The sequence below is a fragment of the Filicampus tigris genome, chromosome 8 (genome assembly GCF_054856515.1).
Source record: "Filicampus tigris isolate MCC_2025a chromosome 8, RoL_Ftig_1.0, whole genome shotgun sequence".
NCBI classification, from domain to species: domain Eukaryota; kingdom Metazoa; phylum Chordata; class Actinopteri; order Syngnathiformes; family Syngnathidae; genus Filicampus; species Filicampus tigris.
Genome location: NC_141224.1, coordinates 18,395,775 through 18,414,872, shown reverse-complemented (window position 1 = coordinate 18,414,872; position 19,098 = coordinate 18,395,775). Strand labels below are relative to the sequence as shown.

Genomic DNA, 19,098 nt, shown 5'->3' with positions numbered 1-19,098 from the left:
GTTGGTCACTCCCCCCAGCCCGGAATACTCCCCCCTACAGTCACTGGATATGAATTATTCATCACAACATTACAGCATCGCAGGCTGGGTTTTTACTTGGGGGTGGAGGAAACTTGCATCGGGGGAAAAAATCTAAATGATGTATTCAGAAGTGTGTTTTGAATCTAAAAACACTCTTATTTTAAGCATGTTTTTGTACAGAAAGTTGTCAAATGTCCAATCTTATTGTCTTTCTGTCATTGTTATGTAATGTTGTGGAGCCTATGTTGACGTCATCAGTTGGAGACGCTGTCGTGTGCAGTACTTTAACCACAGGACGTGCAGTAAAAATAATACACTAGTGGTCGCCTTTCTTACTCGCTATATTTTTGATAGTCCGTTTTACGGCCAGGTTCAAACTTTGTACAAATGCAACCGCAATGATTTCGTTGCCAAACCGGCATAATGTCTCTTACTTGGGGTAGTTTATTTCTAATTGAAAACTGTAGCTGACAGGGCACGCAAACTACCCATCGTTTTTTTTTGTTAGATCCCCTTCAACCTTTTTCGGCAAGTCATTTACATATCCACCCCCCACTGAGTGACATTGTTGTTTGGTTCAACTAGATTAAATGAATAAACTCTACGTGATTATTATAATGTTTTCAAATGTGTTGGTTGTGGGAAGCTTCATGTACAGCAGCTAAAATGTTAGCATTCTTCCTGCTAGCACCAACAGTCAGCAACGCACGGGATGTGGCGGTCACGTGACCATTGCCTTGCTTCTCGACTCCAACCGACACCCTGCTGTAGCTGCTAGATAACTGTCGTCGTCTTTCCGCCTAAGGATCGTTTGGTGATCCTAAATAAAGACTTTAACGCTAAAAAAAAAAACTCAAAAGAGTGGCTAAACACAACACGTGTCACCCATGGCGTCTCCGCTCAAAGTTTGCATTGTCGGATCCGGAAACTGGTGAGTTATAAGATCCGAGATATAGCGATGATGATGAAACTGTTTCATGCCGTTAGAATCAATGTGGTCAAGTTTTACGTTTCTTAAATTATGTACGTAGACTCCCCATAATATAGATTGCTTGTTGCTAACGTGGGCTTTAGCAGAAGTAAGTGGGCGGTTGACGGTATTGTATTGCATTACTGTGTCATTACACCACTGACAGGAAGGGGGCTCGAGTACAATAAGTACACAAGTACCTTTTAGCGGATGGTTGTTTCTACAGACTCTACGAAGAAAACATTAGTAGAGCTGTGCTGTAATACCCCCCACCACATCACCAAAAAAAGCCAAATCACAGAAAATAAAGTCTGCTAAACCAATTGTAAAAGTGCCTTCTGCTTTGTTTCTAGGGGCTCAGCAATCGCTAGGATCATTGGAAACAATGCCAGTTCATTGCAGCATTTTGCAACAACAGTGAAGATGTGGGTATTTGAAGAAAATATTAATGGCCGAAAGCTCACTGACATTATCAACACCGAGCATGAGAATGTCAAGTACCTGCCAGGATACAAACTGCCGGATAATGTGGTAAGACAATTGTCTTTTAGACCGTCCTTTCATTTTAAAATCAATGTGTACAGTATTTCACTTGCGGTGTCGCTCTCAATCTTCAACTATGTCATCTCTCTGCAGAGTGCCTCTTCTCCTGCCCTAACAATTAATCCAAATTCATGCCTAGGTTAAAGTGCGGTTCCTTCCTTGCTTGGACTCCTTGCATTTGCACTGATTATACATGTCAAGATACTTCAGCTTCAAATCAGAAAATGAAATCACAGCAGTCCTTTTAATTTGTATCTTTTCTGTTTTTGTAGGTGGCCGTTCCTCAGCTTCGTGATGCTGCCGAGGGAGCAGACCTTTTGGTGTTTGTGGTACCCCACCAGTTCATCAGGAGACTATGTGACGAGTTGGTGGGTTGTGTTCCAACCAAAGCTCGGGGAATCACACTAATAAAGGTAAGAGCAATAATTCCTCTTTAATACCAAACTACACAGAGCTCAGACCTCCCACTGAGAGTGGCTATTTGGCTCAAACATCAGCTCGTCAACAACACTTCCCTGACACACACACACGTACACACACCCACACACACACAACTGGAGTGTTGCAAAATGTGTGAGATCAACACATTCCAGAGTGTTAATTTCATACACTGCCGGACAAATCCTGATACTCTCACACAAGATGTGAACAAGGCTGATTGGCCATGTTACAATTTGTAGGGCTAGGTTATAAGTATGCAAGGAGTTGGTGCCCATCCGTTTAGAAGTGAAAAAAGAAAAATCAACTATCTAGACCAAGGGATACTGTGGATTGTACACTGTGACTCAACGTTCTGAAAAACTGGCTCAGGGCTTGACACTGTGACAATTATGCAAGCAAATGCGCCAAACTTTTCAGTGTTTTCTGGTAAAAATGTCAGCTGCTCGCACTAGTGCGAGCGTATGTCTTAATACTCCTACCGGTACTTGGGAGGTAGGCGGGGAATTACATTGAAGATGCAACATTGAAACGGATGTACTGGGTGTGTTGCGGGCTGGATCATTCGTGTCATGTAACAAGCAGATGCTTGTGGTTGAATATTTGTATTATCATAATACACGCAACCTTTGTAGTTCAAACGGATAGGGTCGTAATGGGAACTTGACATCTCCAGCGTTCGGTGAGATACGAGGAGCATGCAAATATAGACGGACATTTCAAACTCAAACAAAAAAAAAATCCCTCAATGCAGTAAATGTGAATAGCTACAAATATCTAAATAATGTGGACTTTTCTACCTATCTACAAAAGCTGACATAAGAAGAATGATTGGGGTAAAATCAGTACCTGATCAATGTCTACAATACCTGATCAAACCACTAGGCTTCCATCCGTCTAGTGCAGGGGTCTCTAAGTCCGGTCCTCAAGGGCACCTGCCCTGCATGTTTTCTATCTCTCCCTGCTGCAACACACCTGTTTCAAATGATCTGTATCGATATCTGCTTACTGATGAGCTGATCATTTCAATCAGGTATTTTGTAGCGGGGAGTGATGGAAAACATGCAGGATAGGTGCCCTTGAGGACCGGACTTGGTGACACCTGGTCTAGTGGTTGGGATGTCAAACGTTAAATATTCAATGAGATTTTATATGCCCCAAAGGCTTAAATAATAAACAACAAATCTTTTGGTTCTTTAAAGCGGAAATCAACCCAAACAAATTTTTTTCAAGAATATGTTCCCAGCAGGCCCACTAGTTGAAACAGGGCATTCTGATGAATATTGCGTTTGTGGAATATAAGTTAAGCAGCAAAATGCACTCATTTTTAGCCATCTCTGGGGGCGCCCATTTTGTCTTCTGTCGACTGAAAATGACATCACAACTGTTCACAACGACCAATCAGGGCTGACCTGTTTTCTGAATCTGAGCCGTGATTGGTCATTGAGAGCAGTTGTGATGTCATTTTCAGTCGACAGAAGACAAAATGGCCACCCCCAGAGATGGCTAAAAACGAGTGGATTAACACTTATTCCACAAACGCAATATTAATCAGAATGCCTTGTTTCAACTAGTGGAATTGCATAGAACATATTATTGAAAAAAATATGTTTGCGTTGATTTCCACTTTAAGACTTTTTCCGGGATATAAATGAAAATATCAGTAGTGTGTAAAAAAAAATGTTTCATGTAAAAAGTCTTTAAAGTTATTCAAAATGTATGTTTATTTTAATGTTATAAAAAGCAAATTTGAAGCCGTTGAGCTGTCATCTGTCATTTCACAGTTTTTACTGTTGTTTTAAGATTTTATAGTTACCTTTTTTTGTCTGCTTTCATGGTGATATAAAATAATTGCCATGTTTTGTCAGCCGCTGCTTGTTACATACAGCGAAACATTTTTCAAATATGTCTTGAGTCGCTGCCAATCTTAAAAATAAATAAAAAATACGGCATGCCAAATGAGACGACTATACATCAGCAAATATGGTCATACTTTACCGCCGCAAAAAAAGGGTGCGACCAAATCCTGTGCTGGTGCGACCAACTGAAAAGAAGAAGAAACCTAACTGCATAGTAGCTTCTCAGTCCATATCTACTAAAGGTTATGAAATGCCCTTCATCAGATTTAGTTGTGTTCAACTCACACATCAATCATTGGGCTTTCCCCCCCAAAAATAAAAAAAATATCCCCGACTTGACAGGCAACCTAAATTTTGATGAAGAACTTTTTTGAGCTATTATCTTCATTTTGACTGAGACTGAGATGAAAGCCAAGACAACACTTAGCCAAACAAGGTTTGTGTGTGCGTGCGTGCAAGAGAGAGTGAATTCTTCACGCTATTCAGGTTTAAAAGCTGATTAAAAAATGTGGACAGACTCATTAATTTGACAGACAGATTTATAGTATCAGCACTATTTACAGTAGGTGCTGCACGACTGCGCAACACTAGGACACAGCTGTTGGCTCGCATAGTACTTATGCTTTGCACAACAACTTTTTGAAATCCCTGTCAACAAGAATAATTGCATTACGTCGCTCAATTTGTCCAATATGCTTTTTATGGTAACATTTGAAAGCATGTTTTATGAGAAATGAGACACTTGTCCCTTCCATATGCTTTTCTTTCAGGGGATAGATGAAGGTCCTGAGGGTCTCAAGCTGATCTCTGACATTATAAGAGAGAAGATGGGCATTGATGTCAGTGTTCTCATGGGTGCTAACATCGCCAATGAAGTGGCAGCTGAGAAGTTCTGTGAAACCACCATTGGTAAGCAGAACAATTGTGATTATTATTGTGAATGAAAAAGCATTATATACTGATTACATTCGGTTGTTATTCACGAGAACCGTGTTTTTCAAATTTTTGGAGTCAAGGCACATTTATTTCATTGAAAAAATCCCGCAGCACAACACCAGCTGAAATTGTGAAAAAAAAAAATCTCATTTTAACAATATAAGTGTCATATTGTTTAAATAAGCATTTCTTAACATTGAAGAATGACGTGATATTATAACGTCTTGAATAGGAATTAAATAAACAAAGAAAAAAGTATTTTGTAATATTTCATGTTGATGCTTACTCAGTGCGAAACGTGGGCCTGTTTGGATAAACATGCGTCACTAATCCGCTTGTCTCTAAACAAAGACAATTAGCTACCTGCTGCTGCTGCTGCCACCTACTGGTATGGAAGAGTACCAGGCGCTAGACCGCACAGGCACACAAATTAGATAATTTCCCACGGCACACCTGACAATATCTCAATGCAATGCTAATTGTCATTTATAAACTTAATATCATGAAGGGAAACACACGTAAAATGCAAAGACCTATGTGTTAAATCATGGTTTGGACAATTTCTTCTCACAAATATAGAATCATACCATTCAGACTATTAACCGGAACGTGCTGTAACTTTGATGTGTTGATGTTTAAGGCTGATCTTTAACTCAGGAAATCCACGATTGAAAAGATAGAAGACACTTGTTTGAAATACCTCATCTTTGTTGTAATATTTAAAAAGCTCATTTCATTGTTAATTTGGATAACATGCCATGTGCATACTTTTCTAGCCAGTTGATGTCATTGTGTGTTTCTGTTGCCTGCATATGCAGGCAGTAAAATTCTGGAGAATGGCCTACTATTCAAAGAGCTCCTGCAGACTCCCAACTTCCGGATCACTGTGGTGGATGATGCGGATACTGTGGAGTTGTGTGGAGCTTTGAAGGTACACACAATTATAATACAAGTTCTCACTCACAGCTTTAAGTAATGACTTAGATCAACTGCACCATGACTGTACCACCGCGTTTTTGCAGCGTTCACATCAGCTGACTAATGGTTTTGTGTTTGTTTGGGGGATGAGAAATGTGACAGCAGCCTTAGTGGTTCCCACTCTCTGTCCATCCATTATCTTTTGCTGGACCCTATCCAATCTGACACTGGGCAACACGTTGCATCCCCCCTCCATTAAAAAAGAGAATAATAATTTACGCTGGAAGATGAGCTTATGAAGCATCATACATACTTTTCAGCAGAAACCAGCGTATACATAACCTGGGAAAATTCATCTTATACACAGAGCTGGGCGTCGTCTAACCGCCACCGCGTTCTGTCCTGCATATTTAATCGACCCACGTGGTCCCGGTCAATCTCTCATCGGCGACAGCCAATCGGCGTCGAGAACGTAATCTTCACGTCGCGCGCAGGCGCCGCACGAGCAGACACGCCGCCAAACAAAGAAAAAATGTCAATCAAAAACAACAGACACACACGAGCAGTGTGGCGAAATAAAAACATGGGGCACATGTCATTGCGTCTGTGGGACCCCAAGGTACACAACGCTGTTTTATTTTTTTCCTTACTCTGCCGCGTGTCAGGACTGCGGCACCTGAATGTGACGTGGTACAGGTTAAGTCCGTTCTCGACGCCGTTTGGCTAACTCGGACCGACTGGGACCACGTGTGTCGATTAAATATGCAGACGGGAACTCGGTGGTGGTTAGGCGATGCCCAACTCTGCTTATACACTACTCAAAACATACAAAGTAAAGGGAACCCAAATATCAAAGAATCAAGTGTTACAGTTAAAACTCATTATTGATTTCCAAGTGTAATTGGTGGGGAACAAACACAAGTGGATTCAGAAAAAAAGACATCACAGGCTGGTTACAATCCCGAGCCCCCAGCAACCCCCTCCCACCGCTTCTCTCCAATGTATTTCAATGGCCGTCTATTATACGCGGATGTTTGCTATTCGTGGGCCGTCCTGGCCCCTGTCCCCCGCGAATAACTGGGTCCACCGCACTGAAAACTAATCCGATAATTCTTTTGTCCTCTTGTCTTGTCAGAACATTGTGGCAGTGGGTGCAGGCTTCTGCGACGGGCTGCGTTGTGGTGACAACACAAAGGCGGCTGTGATTCGTCTGGGCCTGATGGAAATGATCGCTTTCGCCAAACTCTTCTCTAAGGATGACACCGTTTCCACAGCAACCTTCCTCGAAAGCTGCGGTGTAGCTGACCTCATCACGACCTGCTACGGCGGCCGAAACCGACGGGTGGCAGAGGCCTTTGCCACGACAGGGAAGGTACAGTAACACAACACAAATCTGGTGGATGTTTGAAATGAGAACAATAAAGGACGACTTTAATCTGTGTCTCCGCACCTCCCAAGACAATTGAGGAACTGGAGAACGAGATGCTGAATGGTCAGAAGCTTCAGGGTCCCGCTACCTCAGCTGAGGTTTACCACATACTCAAGCAGAAGGGCCTGCTGGACAAGTTAGTGTGCAGTTTTTTTTCCTCTATCCACCGTCTGTATTGAAGCGTCCCTTGCAAATTTGATCAGTTAATTACTAGTATCGAGGAAGGTTCTTACTATAATCACTTTTATTATTATTATTATGACAACCTGATATGCTAGAGAAAAAATGGAGGCAGATTCGGAATCAGGGGGAAAAAATGTCTAGAAAAGTATACCTGCATCTCTGATCATTTTTTTTTTTTTAAAGTTGTAAAATGTGTTGATCAATGATTTTTTTGTGGCGCTTTGAAATTTTGGCTCAGGACCACATCAGTCATAGCTTTTATGACTGGGCATACTTACTATAATGATTTTTCTTTTTTAAGCATCAAAGTGTTATATCCATCCATCCAAATCGCTAAATACAATGGCTCCACCGTTGCTGTTTTTCCTTTCCCCTCGGATGCCCAGTGTAACTTCATTGTCTTCTCTCCAGGTTTCCTCTTTTCTCAGCGGTCTATCAAATTTGTTTTGAGGGGAAACCAGTCCAGGAGATGATCTCTTGTCTGCAGAGCCATCCAGAGCACATGTGATAGCTGCATGGATGTCAGCAATTTTTCATGCTAATCATTTCTTTCTTGAGCATGATGACACCACTGTCCTTTGTTATGCTCCAAGGCAAGTAATGACAGTATGGTCAAAATGTGCACTCTGTCGATGGCCGTTGTGTATATTCCAGTGTACTGGTCAAGCGATCTCACACTAACAATGAAGGATTTTTTTTTTTTGATGCAGCGATGTGTACACATGAAATAATTAAAGACAGTGGGAAAGAATAGGATGACTACATATGATACTTCAATAACAGATAAAATTACACCTACGTACTGTATATGGATTGCTTTTAGTTTTTGTAAGACATATTTACTTCTTTTCATAACAAATATTTTCTACGCATTTTATTGCAGAATCATTTTGTGCATTCTTACGAGGGATATTGGGATGAAAAAAACATAAATATATAAACATCTTTGTTTTTCAGTCTGCCATAGTGAGGTTTATTGTGTGTGAGCATCGATTTCACCGGACAAAGCCACGTCTTGCTCGGACCTTGACGTTTTGCTGGGGATTTTTTTTTTTTTTTCCCAGGACAAATTGTCAGTTATCACATATCACCAAAGAACAATTCCCAAATACTCAGGTCCGGATGAAAGCTATAAAACATGCAGTTTTTGGTACATCACCTAAAAATGAAACATTTCAAAGCTTGTTTTGTCAGAAGTTGAGCTTTCACAATAATCTACACTCCCAAGTTTTTATTTAAAACTTGTTTGACTGAATTGTAGATTTAGTAGGCCTACCAGTGCTGCTAATGCACGTATGCTCAAGACCACTAAAACACCAGCTGTTATTCCACTGCCACACGGTTGGTGCATAGCTGTCTTCTGGATCTATTTTGTTACAGTATGCCCTGGACTCAATAACAACAAAGAGGCCATTTTTGATTTGTAAGGAGATGTTTTTGTATGATTTTTATCTCACTTGGATTATTATATTTATATGCCTTTACTGCTACTCAGGAAATCAGTGTTTCACTGTTGCCTATCATCTTAACAGAGAAAACAATACAGTATAATATAATCATTGACGATAATATACTGTATGCTGATTATTACTCGACATAGTCCTGATTGCATCCCATTGAAGAATTTTCGGGAACTGGCTGTCCACTGATTTTTATCCGAGCTATAGCACTACTACAGTCATGTAGCGCCTGTCATTGATTCAACTTTTGCCTTTATTACAGAAATGTTCTTACGCATATTTTGTGTGTGTTTCAGTAGTTTCTCTGGACATGTTTGAACTGTATGCTGCAGAATAAAATGTACAAATGTAACACGTGTCTATTTTTGTCAGTCTTGGGAGCTAATGACATTCTTTTTTACAACAATTTGATTTGAATAAAAAATAGGCGTACGTTTTAATGTGTGGTGTGGTGGTCATCAACAGATTCCTTAACAGCCTATATTTCAAAGTTAGGGCCCGGGGGCCAGATTTGGCCTGCCACATCTTTTTATATGGCCCATGAAGCAAATAGTCTGTCAACTTTGTGGTTCTTCCTTAATGGATTTGAGTGTTTTTCGTTTTGGCAGAAAATCTGTACTATATGTTTTTCTTCACTTGTTAAAAATATTAAAAGCATGTTTTCTTTACTAAATCCCTTAACATAAATATCATAGTATTCATGATATTTTCATTTTCCTTGACTTCTCAATTACGTTTCCAGTTGTTTAAAACTCTTGTATACAGTAATAAAATGGCGAGGCATAGTGTATATGTAACAATATGGTGAGGATATTTATAGCCATATTGGCCCTCTGAGGGAAACCATGCCATCCATTTTCTATGCAGTACAATACTAATATGGCGAGGAAATGTTCCACTTCAAGTGTATGTTTTTCCATGTACAACAACAGTGGTTCCCAAATTGAGGTGCGAGTATCCCTGGGGGTTCTTGAGATTTTAAAGTATATTCAAAAAGTACAAATGCAAAAAAAACCAAAAAAATCACAGCAGTTGCCTCCCTGTCACCAACAATGAAAATACCCTCAGAGAAGCCCAAGTGTCTCACTAAAATGTCTTACTAAATGCGAAAAGACTCAGTTCAGTGCAACAATGCAATATTCAGTGTTTACAGCTGTCAGTCTTCTTTTTAATTTTTAAATATTTTTCGAAACATATATATTTTTGCAGATAGTTATTTTTTACGTGTACAAATCTTTATTTATAACTTAATTCTTTCTTTCTTTTAATTATACCTTTTAACTTCCAAATAGTCCTCGAGATCCGACTATATATGGAGTTCCAAAGTTGAATAAATCAGACACCGAGGACACAATATTCTGTTCTCTCTTTCTCTCTCTTTCTCTCTCTTTCTCTCTCTTTCTCTCTCTTTCTCTCTCTTTCTCTCTCTCTCTCTCTCTCTCTCTCTCTCTCTCTCTCTCTCTCTCTCTCTCTCTCTCTCTCTCTCTCTCTCTCTCTCTCTCTCTCTCTCTCTCTCTCTCTCTCTCTCTTTCCAACCTAATAATGCTTTGCGTTGGTTAGCAGGTACTGGGCTGAAAAAAATATTTACGTAATATTGGTATGATAAGAGGTTTGAGAACCACCACAATGATCCTTATTTTATGTGCTTTGACGAGCAGGCAGATATAAAACTAATTTAAGCGAATTACAATTGTATAAAATTTGATAATAATAATAATAATAATGGTAACAATAAAATTGCGATGTCTATGCTTTTCACCTGGTGACTACAAAAACGTACAGTACTGTAAAGGGGGCCATCACTGAAGGCTCCTCCCGTCCGGCTGGAGGCAATAAAGAGCGAATATTTGGCCAACGAAGAAACCGGGACGACCGAAGACATAACTGCAGGCAGCTAACAGTGGCACCAGGCAAGGCAAACTCCTGTCAGCTGGAGTAACCACAGTACAGTACAGTACTTACCTCCTCACGTCTTTCACTTGCAAGTTTAATACCACCCATTAAACGTGTGTCTTATACAGGAACAGCAGTAAGGGTGAAATGTTGTCATGCTCTCACTGCTAGTCATGTTATTGTAGCTCATAGGAGCCATATGCATTTAATTTTTAACGCAGCAAACAGGAATGACAGCTAGTCGCTCCTATTACATAATGTAGTTGTTTTGACTGGCGCAATATTTCTCATGTATTATTTGCCTTTTATTGTGAGAATGAATGTTTAAGAAAATAACATCCTTGTCAAACCTAGTTTATGTTATCCGACCTCGATCGTAAATGCATGACATAATTTGTTACGCATGTTTAATTATGGGGCACGGTGCTCACAGTTCAGGGGTGGTGGGTTCGATCCCGGCCCCGACCTCCCTGTGTGGAGTTTGCATGTTCTCCCCGTGCCCGTGTGGGTTTTCTCCGGGTACTCCGGTTTCCTCCCACATTCCAAAAACATGCTTGGTAGTTTAATTGGACACTCTAAATTGCCCCTAGATGTGATTGTGAGTGCGAATGTTTGTTCGTCTCTACATGCCCTGCGATTGACTGTCAACCAATTTAGGGTGTCCCCCGCCGACTGCCCGAAGACTGCTGGGATAGGTTCCAGCACTCCCCGCGACCCTTGTAAGGTTAAGCGGTATAAATAATGGATGGATGTTTAATTATATGATATGAATGTTAATATGAAGTGACTAAATATTCGGTGTGTGCCATTTGAAACTAAGAATACTTTTGTTGTGGTAAGGTGGCCGACTTTAGTCTGAAAGACAGCAGGTTTGACCCCCAGTTCTCCCTCTGGCACCTAGTTTTGTATTGTGTTAAATGAGTGGCTCTCGCATTTTGAGTGAGACAAAGAATCATTCTGCTGCTTACCGTCCAAAATGCACTCTAAGGAAAGCCGTTTAATTGAGCATTCAGTGGATATCTTATACATCCAGCTCATGGTCCATACAACACTTTTCCAACTGTTTGGATGTTTATCTTTTTAAGATGAGAGATTGTTTTCACATGTACTAAACAGCCATTACGTGCCAGAAATTCCTGCAGCTCAGTGTTGCTGACAGCATTTTTCGTGACCTGTTTTACACTCATCTTTTCATCAAATTTTGAGCGATGTCCACGTCTTGGTAATGTCATTGTTGTGTTATATTTTCTCCACTTGATCATGACTGTCTTCACTGTGTTCCGCAATTCTTGCACTTCTCCTTTCTGATACCTTTGTGCAATAAGATGCCTCTGAAGCTTTGGAAGCTCTCTGGGCACCATGGCTTATGCTGGAAGTTGTGATGGACTATTAGAATAGTTATACTCTCATTTAACATGAGTTCGTTTGTGATTGGTTACTTCTGAACAGATGCACATCCCTGGTTGAGCACACTTGTGCAAGCACATTATTCCAGTTTATTTTTACTTTTCCTCAAGAATTTTTTTTTTTCTTCAATCTAGTCGTATGGGTTTATTGTCCACATTAATAGTGGGACATTTTTTAAACTTATTTATCTTGCTCTCATTTTAAAAAAAATATATGTAGAACTGGAGTTTGAAAAGGGCTGTGTAGACTTTCAATATCCACTGTACTGTCACTTGTGACGGCAGGACTGCTGATGGAGCGGTTGCTGGGATCATAAACTAAAGTTAATCTGTCCAACGCACAGCATCAACTATGTCTGTCCATTGCCTCCTCCGCACCACCATAAGGTAACTTTGAGTGTGTTAGACTATTCAGCTCTAGAACTTGTCTTAATTTGACCTGATATACAGGAGCTCATTTTAAAGTGCACAATAACAATTCATGATCACTGTTCTTGTGTTTCATTTATGTGCGTTAAGATAGAATCTCTTCCAGCTAAAATTAGTGCTTGGGCTCAGTGTTCGATAGCAAATGACAGAGAGTAGTGAGATATTGACATATTATTAGTGTAGAATACTGTACTACGTGTCTAAATTGTACTTGAATGGAAAGCCATAAGGAAAAAGGTGGAACATGTTCAAGAGTAAACAAAGCCATTTGATGTGCAGTATTTGTAGTGCGTTATCAGTATTTCTATGCTATTTGTTGAAAACGTACATGTGTATTTTTCTGTAGGCTGGAAAGAAAACATGTCGCCACACATTTATTCCTGCAGAGAGCTCTGTCTGGAGCAGACGCTGTCAATGCTCTCAGACCATTTTACTTTGCCGTCCATCCTGACTTCTTTGGTCAATATCCCAGAGAACGGGTAAGTCCGCCATTCATACAGCCACAATTTATCGTTTCCTTATCCATATTGGTTTGCTTTATAGGTGTGTGTGCCTGTGGATCTTGATAATTGAATGAAGTGGTTCTCAAACTTTTTATTGAAATGACCCCCATTGGTGGAAGCACCCCACGACGCAATGTCAAAATTGTAACGAAAGCACAAAATTAACTTTTATTGAGCGGGAAAAAAAGCAATGTTATACATATTTCTTTTGAGAATAATCGAAAAACAGCTACTTTCTTGTTATCTAACTTCTCTGCGCTTCATCACGACTGGGCTTTTTATAGGCGTACCTACATGGGGCCATGTTGGAGTGATTCCATCTGCCCCCTCTGGTGTGTTTCACTACGTGTGTTTCTGCTATTTTTGCGAAAGCACTCATTATGATGCAGTGCAGTTGTACACCACAGCAAGCTACCACCACAAGAACAAACACGATGGTAAATATAAATCCCTGTCTGACAGTGTCAGTCCCCTCACACACCAACGAGACAGGAGTGGAACCAAAGAATCAGGAACGTCATGGCGCTCCGCTGATTTGCATTTTAGTAAAAGTTGTAATGACAGACTTGGTAGAAATTCCTTCCTCGAAATACTGCTGTACCAAAGGATTTGTCCAACGATTGTGGGTATCATCACGCTGCCGGAGGCTCGTCGCATCACATTTGGACGAGGTGTTTACGGGTTTGATTTGATTTGCAGGAAGTGAATGAAAATTCCTTAAAGAGGTTAAATGGCTATTTGGAAAATCTCCTGAAACCTGGCACGCGTTCAGTTCAGCCGATGAAGCTCACCTTTTATGTGCGAGACACAAAAGACAGCAGCGACGTGCAGCAAGATCTCCTTCCCTCAGGTACAGATTTTGTACAGCAATATTAACCACAATATGCATCTGTTGTGTTTCTGTAGAAGCTTTAAACATTCTTACTTGGTTCAAGGTTTCCGTTCAGTGAGCTTTGTCTTGCATACCAACGATGTCCTGAGCACAGTGACGAATGTGTTAAAGTCCTGCAGTCTGCCCATGGAGCACATGAAGGAACTGAAAGCAGTTGCTAAATCTTCCCAAAGTCCAGCTGAAGCCGCCATTCCTTTCTACAGACCCATCAAGTGGGATAAGAGCTACTATACCTTCACCGGCTTCAGAGACCCTGAGGAGGAGCTGCGGCAGGCCACAAGAGTTGAGCCGACGCTCAAGTTAGTCACGCTGCGCTCGCACTTCACGATGGAGATTCATTTATCTGCTTGTACACACATAGTTGAGTCTCTAGACAAGTGGCTGATTAACATTATGCCCGCCCTTACTCTGAGAGTCTCCGCCTATAATTTGGAAATCTGCCACTTTCAAGCTATGGCCAGGCTACACTGTTTCAATAGTGTATGGTCCTTAATACTAAAACATTTACTAATAAATACAGTACTGTAACAATAAAACCTTACCTTTTGGAATCGTGTAAACTTGAGATGAGGAATAGGAGGGGCTACTACGGGGATCGACAACTTGATACAGTTTGTCAGTCATGGTTTTATAAGCCTTGGTTTCTTCAGCATGGTTCTCTTCAACATTTGAGGAGGTTTTTCAAGTAAAAGGCACCGGTCTGAAGAATTTGTGGCAGGACGTCTGTCCTATTTTTTTTTGTTTGTTTGTTTCTTCTCATCGTAAATGCGACGGTAGCATAGGTTAGACATTTGAAAAGCTCTCAAAAGTTGGGATCCTGATTTGTGTTTGTAGGGCTGCAACTAACGATTATGTTAATAATCAATTATTCTGTTGATTAGTCAATGAATCGGATCAAATAAAAATAAGTTTTAATTTTCATCCCTATCCCAAGACGCACTTAAATCCGCCTCCTCATTTGAATAACATTTCCTCCTGCATTTCAGGACCAAAACAGCCAAAATCAAAAATAAATTAATAAAAGTGAATATAAAAATATAATTGAAAAAATGAATTAAATATATATGTGTGTGTATATATGTATATATATGGAAATAATAATAACAACAACAAAATATATAATACAAAAAAAAATTAAAGTTCATATTTAAAAAAAGATTTAAAAATTGAAAATAACTAGCAAAATAAATGTGGAAATTAAAAAAAAAGATGATATATATATATATATATATATACAATTAAATATCAATTTATATATAGTTTATCTTTTTTTTTTAATTATATATTTTTTTGTTTTTATTTTCACTTTTATTTATTTTCGATTTTGGCAGTTTTAGTCCTCCAAAAACATACAGACACTGAGGAGTAACCAAAACTTTTCACTTGCTGTCGATGACTGTTGGCATTCAGCATTTTAACATAAACTTCAATCTAAATGAACGTTGAGTAAGTTTATCTTTCCTTTTTTCTTGACAGCACGTGGCTTCAAAACAATGAGTCAGAGGCGACAAAGAAGCACAGTGATAGTCTTCCTCGGAGAGAAGAACTCAAACGGTTGAAGAAAGAACTCTGCCACAAATTTCATCTGGCTGACATCAGGTACACTCATCTACTGCTTCCGTATAAATAACTTGTCTATGCAGTGTATTCATTTGAATATATTTACACAATGTCACAGCTTCATTGGAATTGGGGTTTGTAAATAAATACAAGAATTTGGCCTTACTAGTTTTTTCATTTGTGTTGATTTTATGTTACATTTACTTTTAGAGATTAAACGGTATGAAAATGTCATCTATCATGATTATGATGACCAGAATGATCACGGTTATCAATATTATAATGATATTGCTTAAAGACTAACCAGGTTTTGGTTAAAATAAACTTTTTTTTTTTTTTTTAATGAAAAACTTGTAACAAGAAGAATTGTAGTGTTTTGGGGATGCTGGAGCAGATGGGCATTTCAATTCATTTTAAGACTGGGTGAGTGTGCATCAGCCCACAGCAAGTTTGTCAAATAACATGAGGTCCAATGTGCAGGTGGCAGCGCAGTTGGGGAGTGGCCCACAGGTGCTCTCAGCTTCAGAGTCTGAATCGGCTGGCTGTGCAGAATCCAGAGGCCATGCTCGACCTGCAGGGTAAATATAATTGGGGCCATGATCAGATTATTTCATGTGATATGAATCTGTCTGTGGGCCAACGGCCATTATAGCACGGGTTGAAATTCGTGTCATCACTTCCTAAGATATGCTTTTCTGAAATGTTAGACGGTGCATTAGTATGCCCTTTCATATTTATGAATGTCACACTACACTAACATTGAACATTTTGCTAAGTCAAGGTGGGCCATGCCGACAGACCTAAAAGGATTAAGTGCAAAGCAAAAGTTGCTTCAACAATGTATTGTTTTCAGGATCTACATGCTTATTCTACTTTTTTTTATCCATTTGTGTGGATGAAACTTCCTTGAACGTTGTTCCTCAGGCTGTAAACCACTTGTGCTGGTTACATGCAAGTAGTGCACTCCATTCTGTCTAAAAAGTGTGCCCTCGCAAATTTGCAATTTGTGGCCTTCCTTGGGACCTACCCTCCATTATTTGCTGGAAAAAATCACTTATTTTCTACTTAGGCTAAAACCATGTACAAAAATATTGCTTTGGCGCCACCTTGTGCCATCTTGGTGCCATGAAACTGTGTTGAAATGAGTGGAGGTGTTTCATTTAGGCTCAAAGCCTCATTGATTTAAAATAAACAAATAAAGTTTTGCTGCTAACTTGTGGCATCTACAGGCCATTGCAAACCTTTTTCAGGGGGGCATTCAATTACTTGTTGTTTTGTTTTGGTTTTTTTTTCCCAGGGAAGCTGTACTTGTATGTGATGTCTTTGTAATGCTACCATCCCAAAACAAACATTTAGCGCTGAATGACCTCATCTAAGTTCATCTCCTTTTACCGTCCAGGTCACACTGTTGTGTTTGCTGACCAATCGGGGATGAACGCCTCTGGCCATGTCATGCTGGGAACTACGGATGTTCACCACCAGTGGACCAAAGTAATGCGCTTCCATCACCTTTTGAGGCACGTTCGGGTCCCGCCCTCTGTGCTCACCTGCTCGGCTGTGTGCCTCTCAGATGTTTGAGCAGCTTCCCGCCTTCCGCGCCCTGCAGCAGCAAACGGAGTGGCTCAAGGAGAGGATCAGTCTCCTCCTGGGTGGGATTCGGGTCGTTCACGCGGAGAGGCTGGGACCGGTGGAGCCCATCACAGAGCTCTACGCCACCCTTAACACCTTCCATAATAACCTGATATCGCAGAGGCTTTGTCTACACCCAAGAAGCCTCGAGGGGCTCAACATGATACTGGAGAAGTACACGCTCTCATTTTTCTCTTGACTCTGGCTTGGACCTTCTTGATGAAGGAGACATGATTTTTCTTTGCTTTTTTTTTTTTCCATCAGGGGCCGCTCTAGTCCCAACCTTCATGAGATGGGGCACTTCATCATACCGACCAACTGTGACCCGCACAAGCTGCAGTCCTTCCTGCAGAATAACGCACCCAATGCCAGACAACGCACTCAACGTAAAAAATTGTGAGTCCTACAAGAAATAGAGCAGAACTCATTTTGGTTGCTCGGGTGGGCTAACGGCCAACTTCTTTGCGGACGTGCAGGCTGCAGGCGGAAGAGGAGGCTGTGATGGAGATGTGCCTCCAGAGTCTTTCTCTTCGGGGTCTTTCCAAGGAGCCCAGTGTCACCTCCAGCCAGATGATTCTTTGCTGTAAAAGGTTGTTGGAGCAGCGTTGGCCCCTCATGCTGGGCCTCCATATTTGTGTTTCGCACTTCTACTCGGTCATGCAGGACGGAGACCTTTGTATCCCCTGGGACTGGAAAGGTTGAATCTGAGGAGGTTCAGTCAGTCCACAAGGTACCGTTTGCAGTTCAGTTTGTAACAAATATTTTCTAGCAGTTTATTAATGTCAGCCTACATCTGTTGGAGAAACAGTGATGTTAGTATTAAATGGTCAATCAGTTCACAATGACTTGAATGATGAATCATAAAGTGGAAGATAACGCAAACATTTTCAAGAATATGTGCCCGAAGACAGCTGGGAGAGGCTCCAGCACGCCAGCGTGCCCCTTGTGAGGATAAGCGGTATCGATAATGGATGGATGTTCTATTTAAGCCCACTAGGGGTATTCTGATAAATATTGCGTTTGTGGAATAAGTGTTAATCCACCCGTTTTTCGTCATCTCTGGCGGCGGCCATTTTGTCTTCTGTCGACTGAAAATGACATCACAACTGCTCACAACGACCAATCACGGCTCGGATTCAGAAAACAGGTCAGTCGTGATTGGTCGTTGTGAGCAGTTGTGATGTCATTTTCAGTCGACAGAAGACAAAATGGCCGCCCCCCAGAGATGGCTAAAAACGGGTGCATTTTGCTGCAAAATTTATAATCCACAAACGCTTAATTAATGAGAATGCCATGTTTCAACTAGTGGGCCTGCTGGGAACATATTCTGAAAAAAATATGTTTGGGTTGACTTCCGCTTTAAGTAACTAATATTTAATAAATGATTAATCATTTAAGAATAAGCACTTTATTCTTTGCTGAAGATGACCAAATAGAGGATCCATGTCAGGGTTTAAACTATAAAGAAGGAAAGTTTGGCCATTACGTGACTAGAGTATTTGGGAAACATAATGACTCGGCCACTAATCTAATAATGGTTATGTTCAGGTTGGATCAGTCAAGTTCATGTAAATTCAACCTAACAGTTAGGTCAGTTCTATTTTTGCTCACGTACGCGTGGCTCAGTCCTTTGACACAGTTATTTGGACACACGTGGCAGTGAATTGTTCCCTGTATTGTACACTTATTCTTGTGGAATTTTGTTTTCAAACAAAATAAAGTTGCCATTTTCAACGTGTTGTTTGGGACTAGCCCATGGCTCATTGTCGCTCTCATTCGTCCACCAGTTCTATTACCATCACATATTTTGCAGCCAATTATTTTGGATTCAGTCAAGCCCTTTTGGAAAGTGATTTGTCAAAAGATCCATAATAAATAAAATGTATATGTGCATTATTAGTAGTAGCAGCATATCTGCCTCGTGGTTGAGATGTTCTTGGCTCAGGAAGTTTGAAAACTATGAAATTTTTTTTCCACCTCAAAAGGTGTGTGTGAATGGACCAGTCCAGGGTGCACTCCGCCTCTTGCC

General features: G+C 40.5%; 2 protein-coding genes across 8 annotated transcripts; both read left to right on the top strand.

The window, feature by feature from the left end:
- The first annotated feature begins 292 nt into the window (after nt 1-292).
- On the top strand, nt 293-9,109 carry gpd1l (glycerol-3-phosphate dehydrogenase 1 like). 2 transcript variants are annotated; one of them, XR_015087811.1, is made up of 9 exons: nt 293-952; nt 1,345-1,522; nt 1,807-1,947; nt 4,602-4,740; nt 5,586-5,698; nt 6,821-7,057; nt 7,144-7,250; nt 7,709-7,890; nt 8,255-9,109. XR_015087811.1 is itself a non-coding variant. In XM_086037647.1 (8 exons), the coding sequence occupies exons 1-8, from the start codon at nt 909-911 to the stop codon at nt 7,803-7,805; spliced, it is 1,056 nt and encodes a 351-aa protein (XP_085893773.1). In that variant the 5' UTR covers nt 293-908; the 3' UTR covers nt 7,806-9,109. The 2 variants fall into 2 exon arrangements, 1 of the variants encoding a protein (XP_085893773.1); XM_086037647.1 differs by having other exon boundaries at nt 7,709-9,109.
- Nucleotides 9,110-10,362: 1,253 nt separating this feature from the next.
- Nucleotides 10,363-18,808, top strand: tcaim (T cell activation inhibitor, mitochondrial). 6 transcript variants are annotated; one of them, XM_086039150.1, is made up of 12 exons: nt 10,363-10,701; nt 11,308-11,369; nt 12,342-12,443; nt 12,832-12,964; nt 13,688-13,838; nt 13,924-14,179; nt 15,357-15,479; nt 15,921-16,018; nt 16,840-16,931; nt 17,011-17,243; nt 17,334-17,465; nt 17,546-18,808. In XM_086039150.1, the coding sequence occupies exons 3-12, from the start codon at nt 12,409-12,411 to the stop codon at nt 17,769-17,771; spliced, it is 1,479 nt and encodes a 492-aa protein (XP_085895276.1). In that variant the 5' UTR covers nt 10,363-10,701; nt 11,308-11,369; nt 12,342-12,408; the 3' UTR covers nt 17,772-18,808. The 6 variants fall into 6 exon arrangements, with proteins under 6 accessions (XP_085895276.1, XP_085895275.1, XP_085895272.1 ...); XM_086039149.1 differs by having other exon boundaries at nt 10,363-10,786; XM_086039146.1 differs by lacking the exon at nt 11,308-11,369 and having other exon boundaries at nt 10,363-10,667.
- Nucleotides 18,809-19,098: the final 290 nt, after the last annotated feature.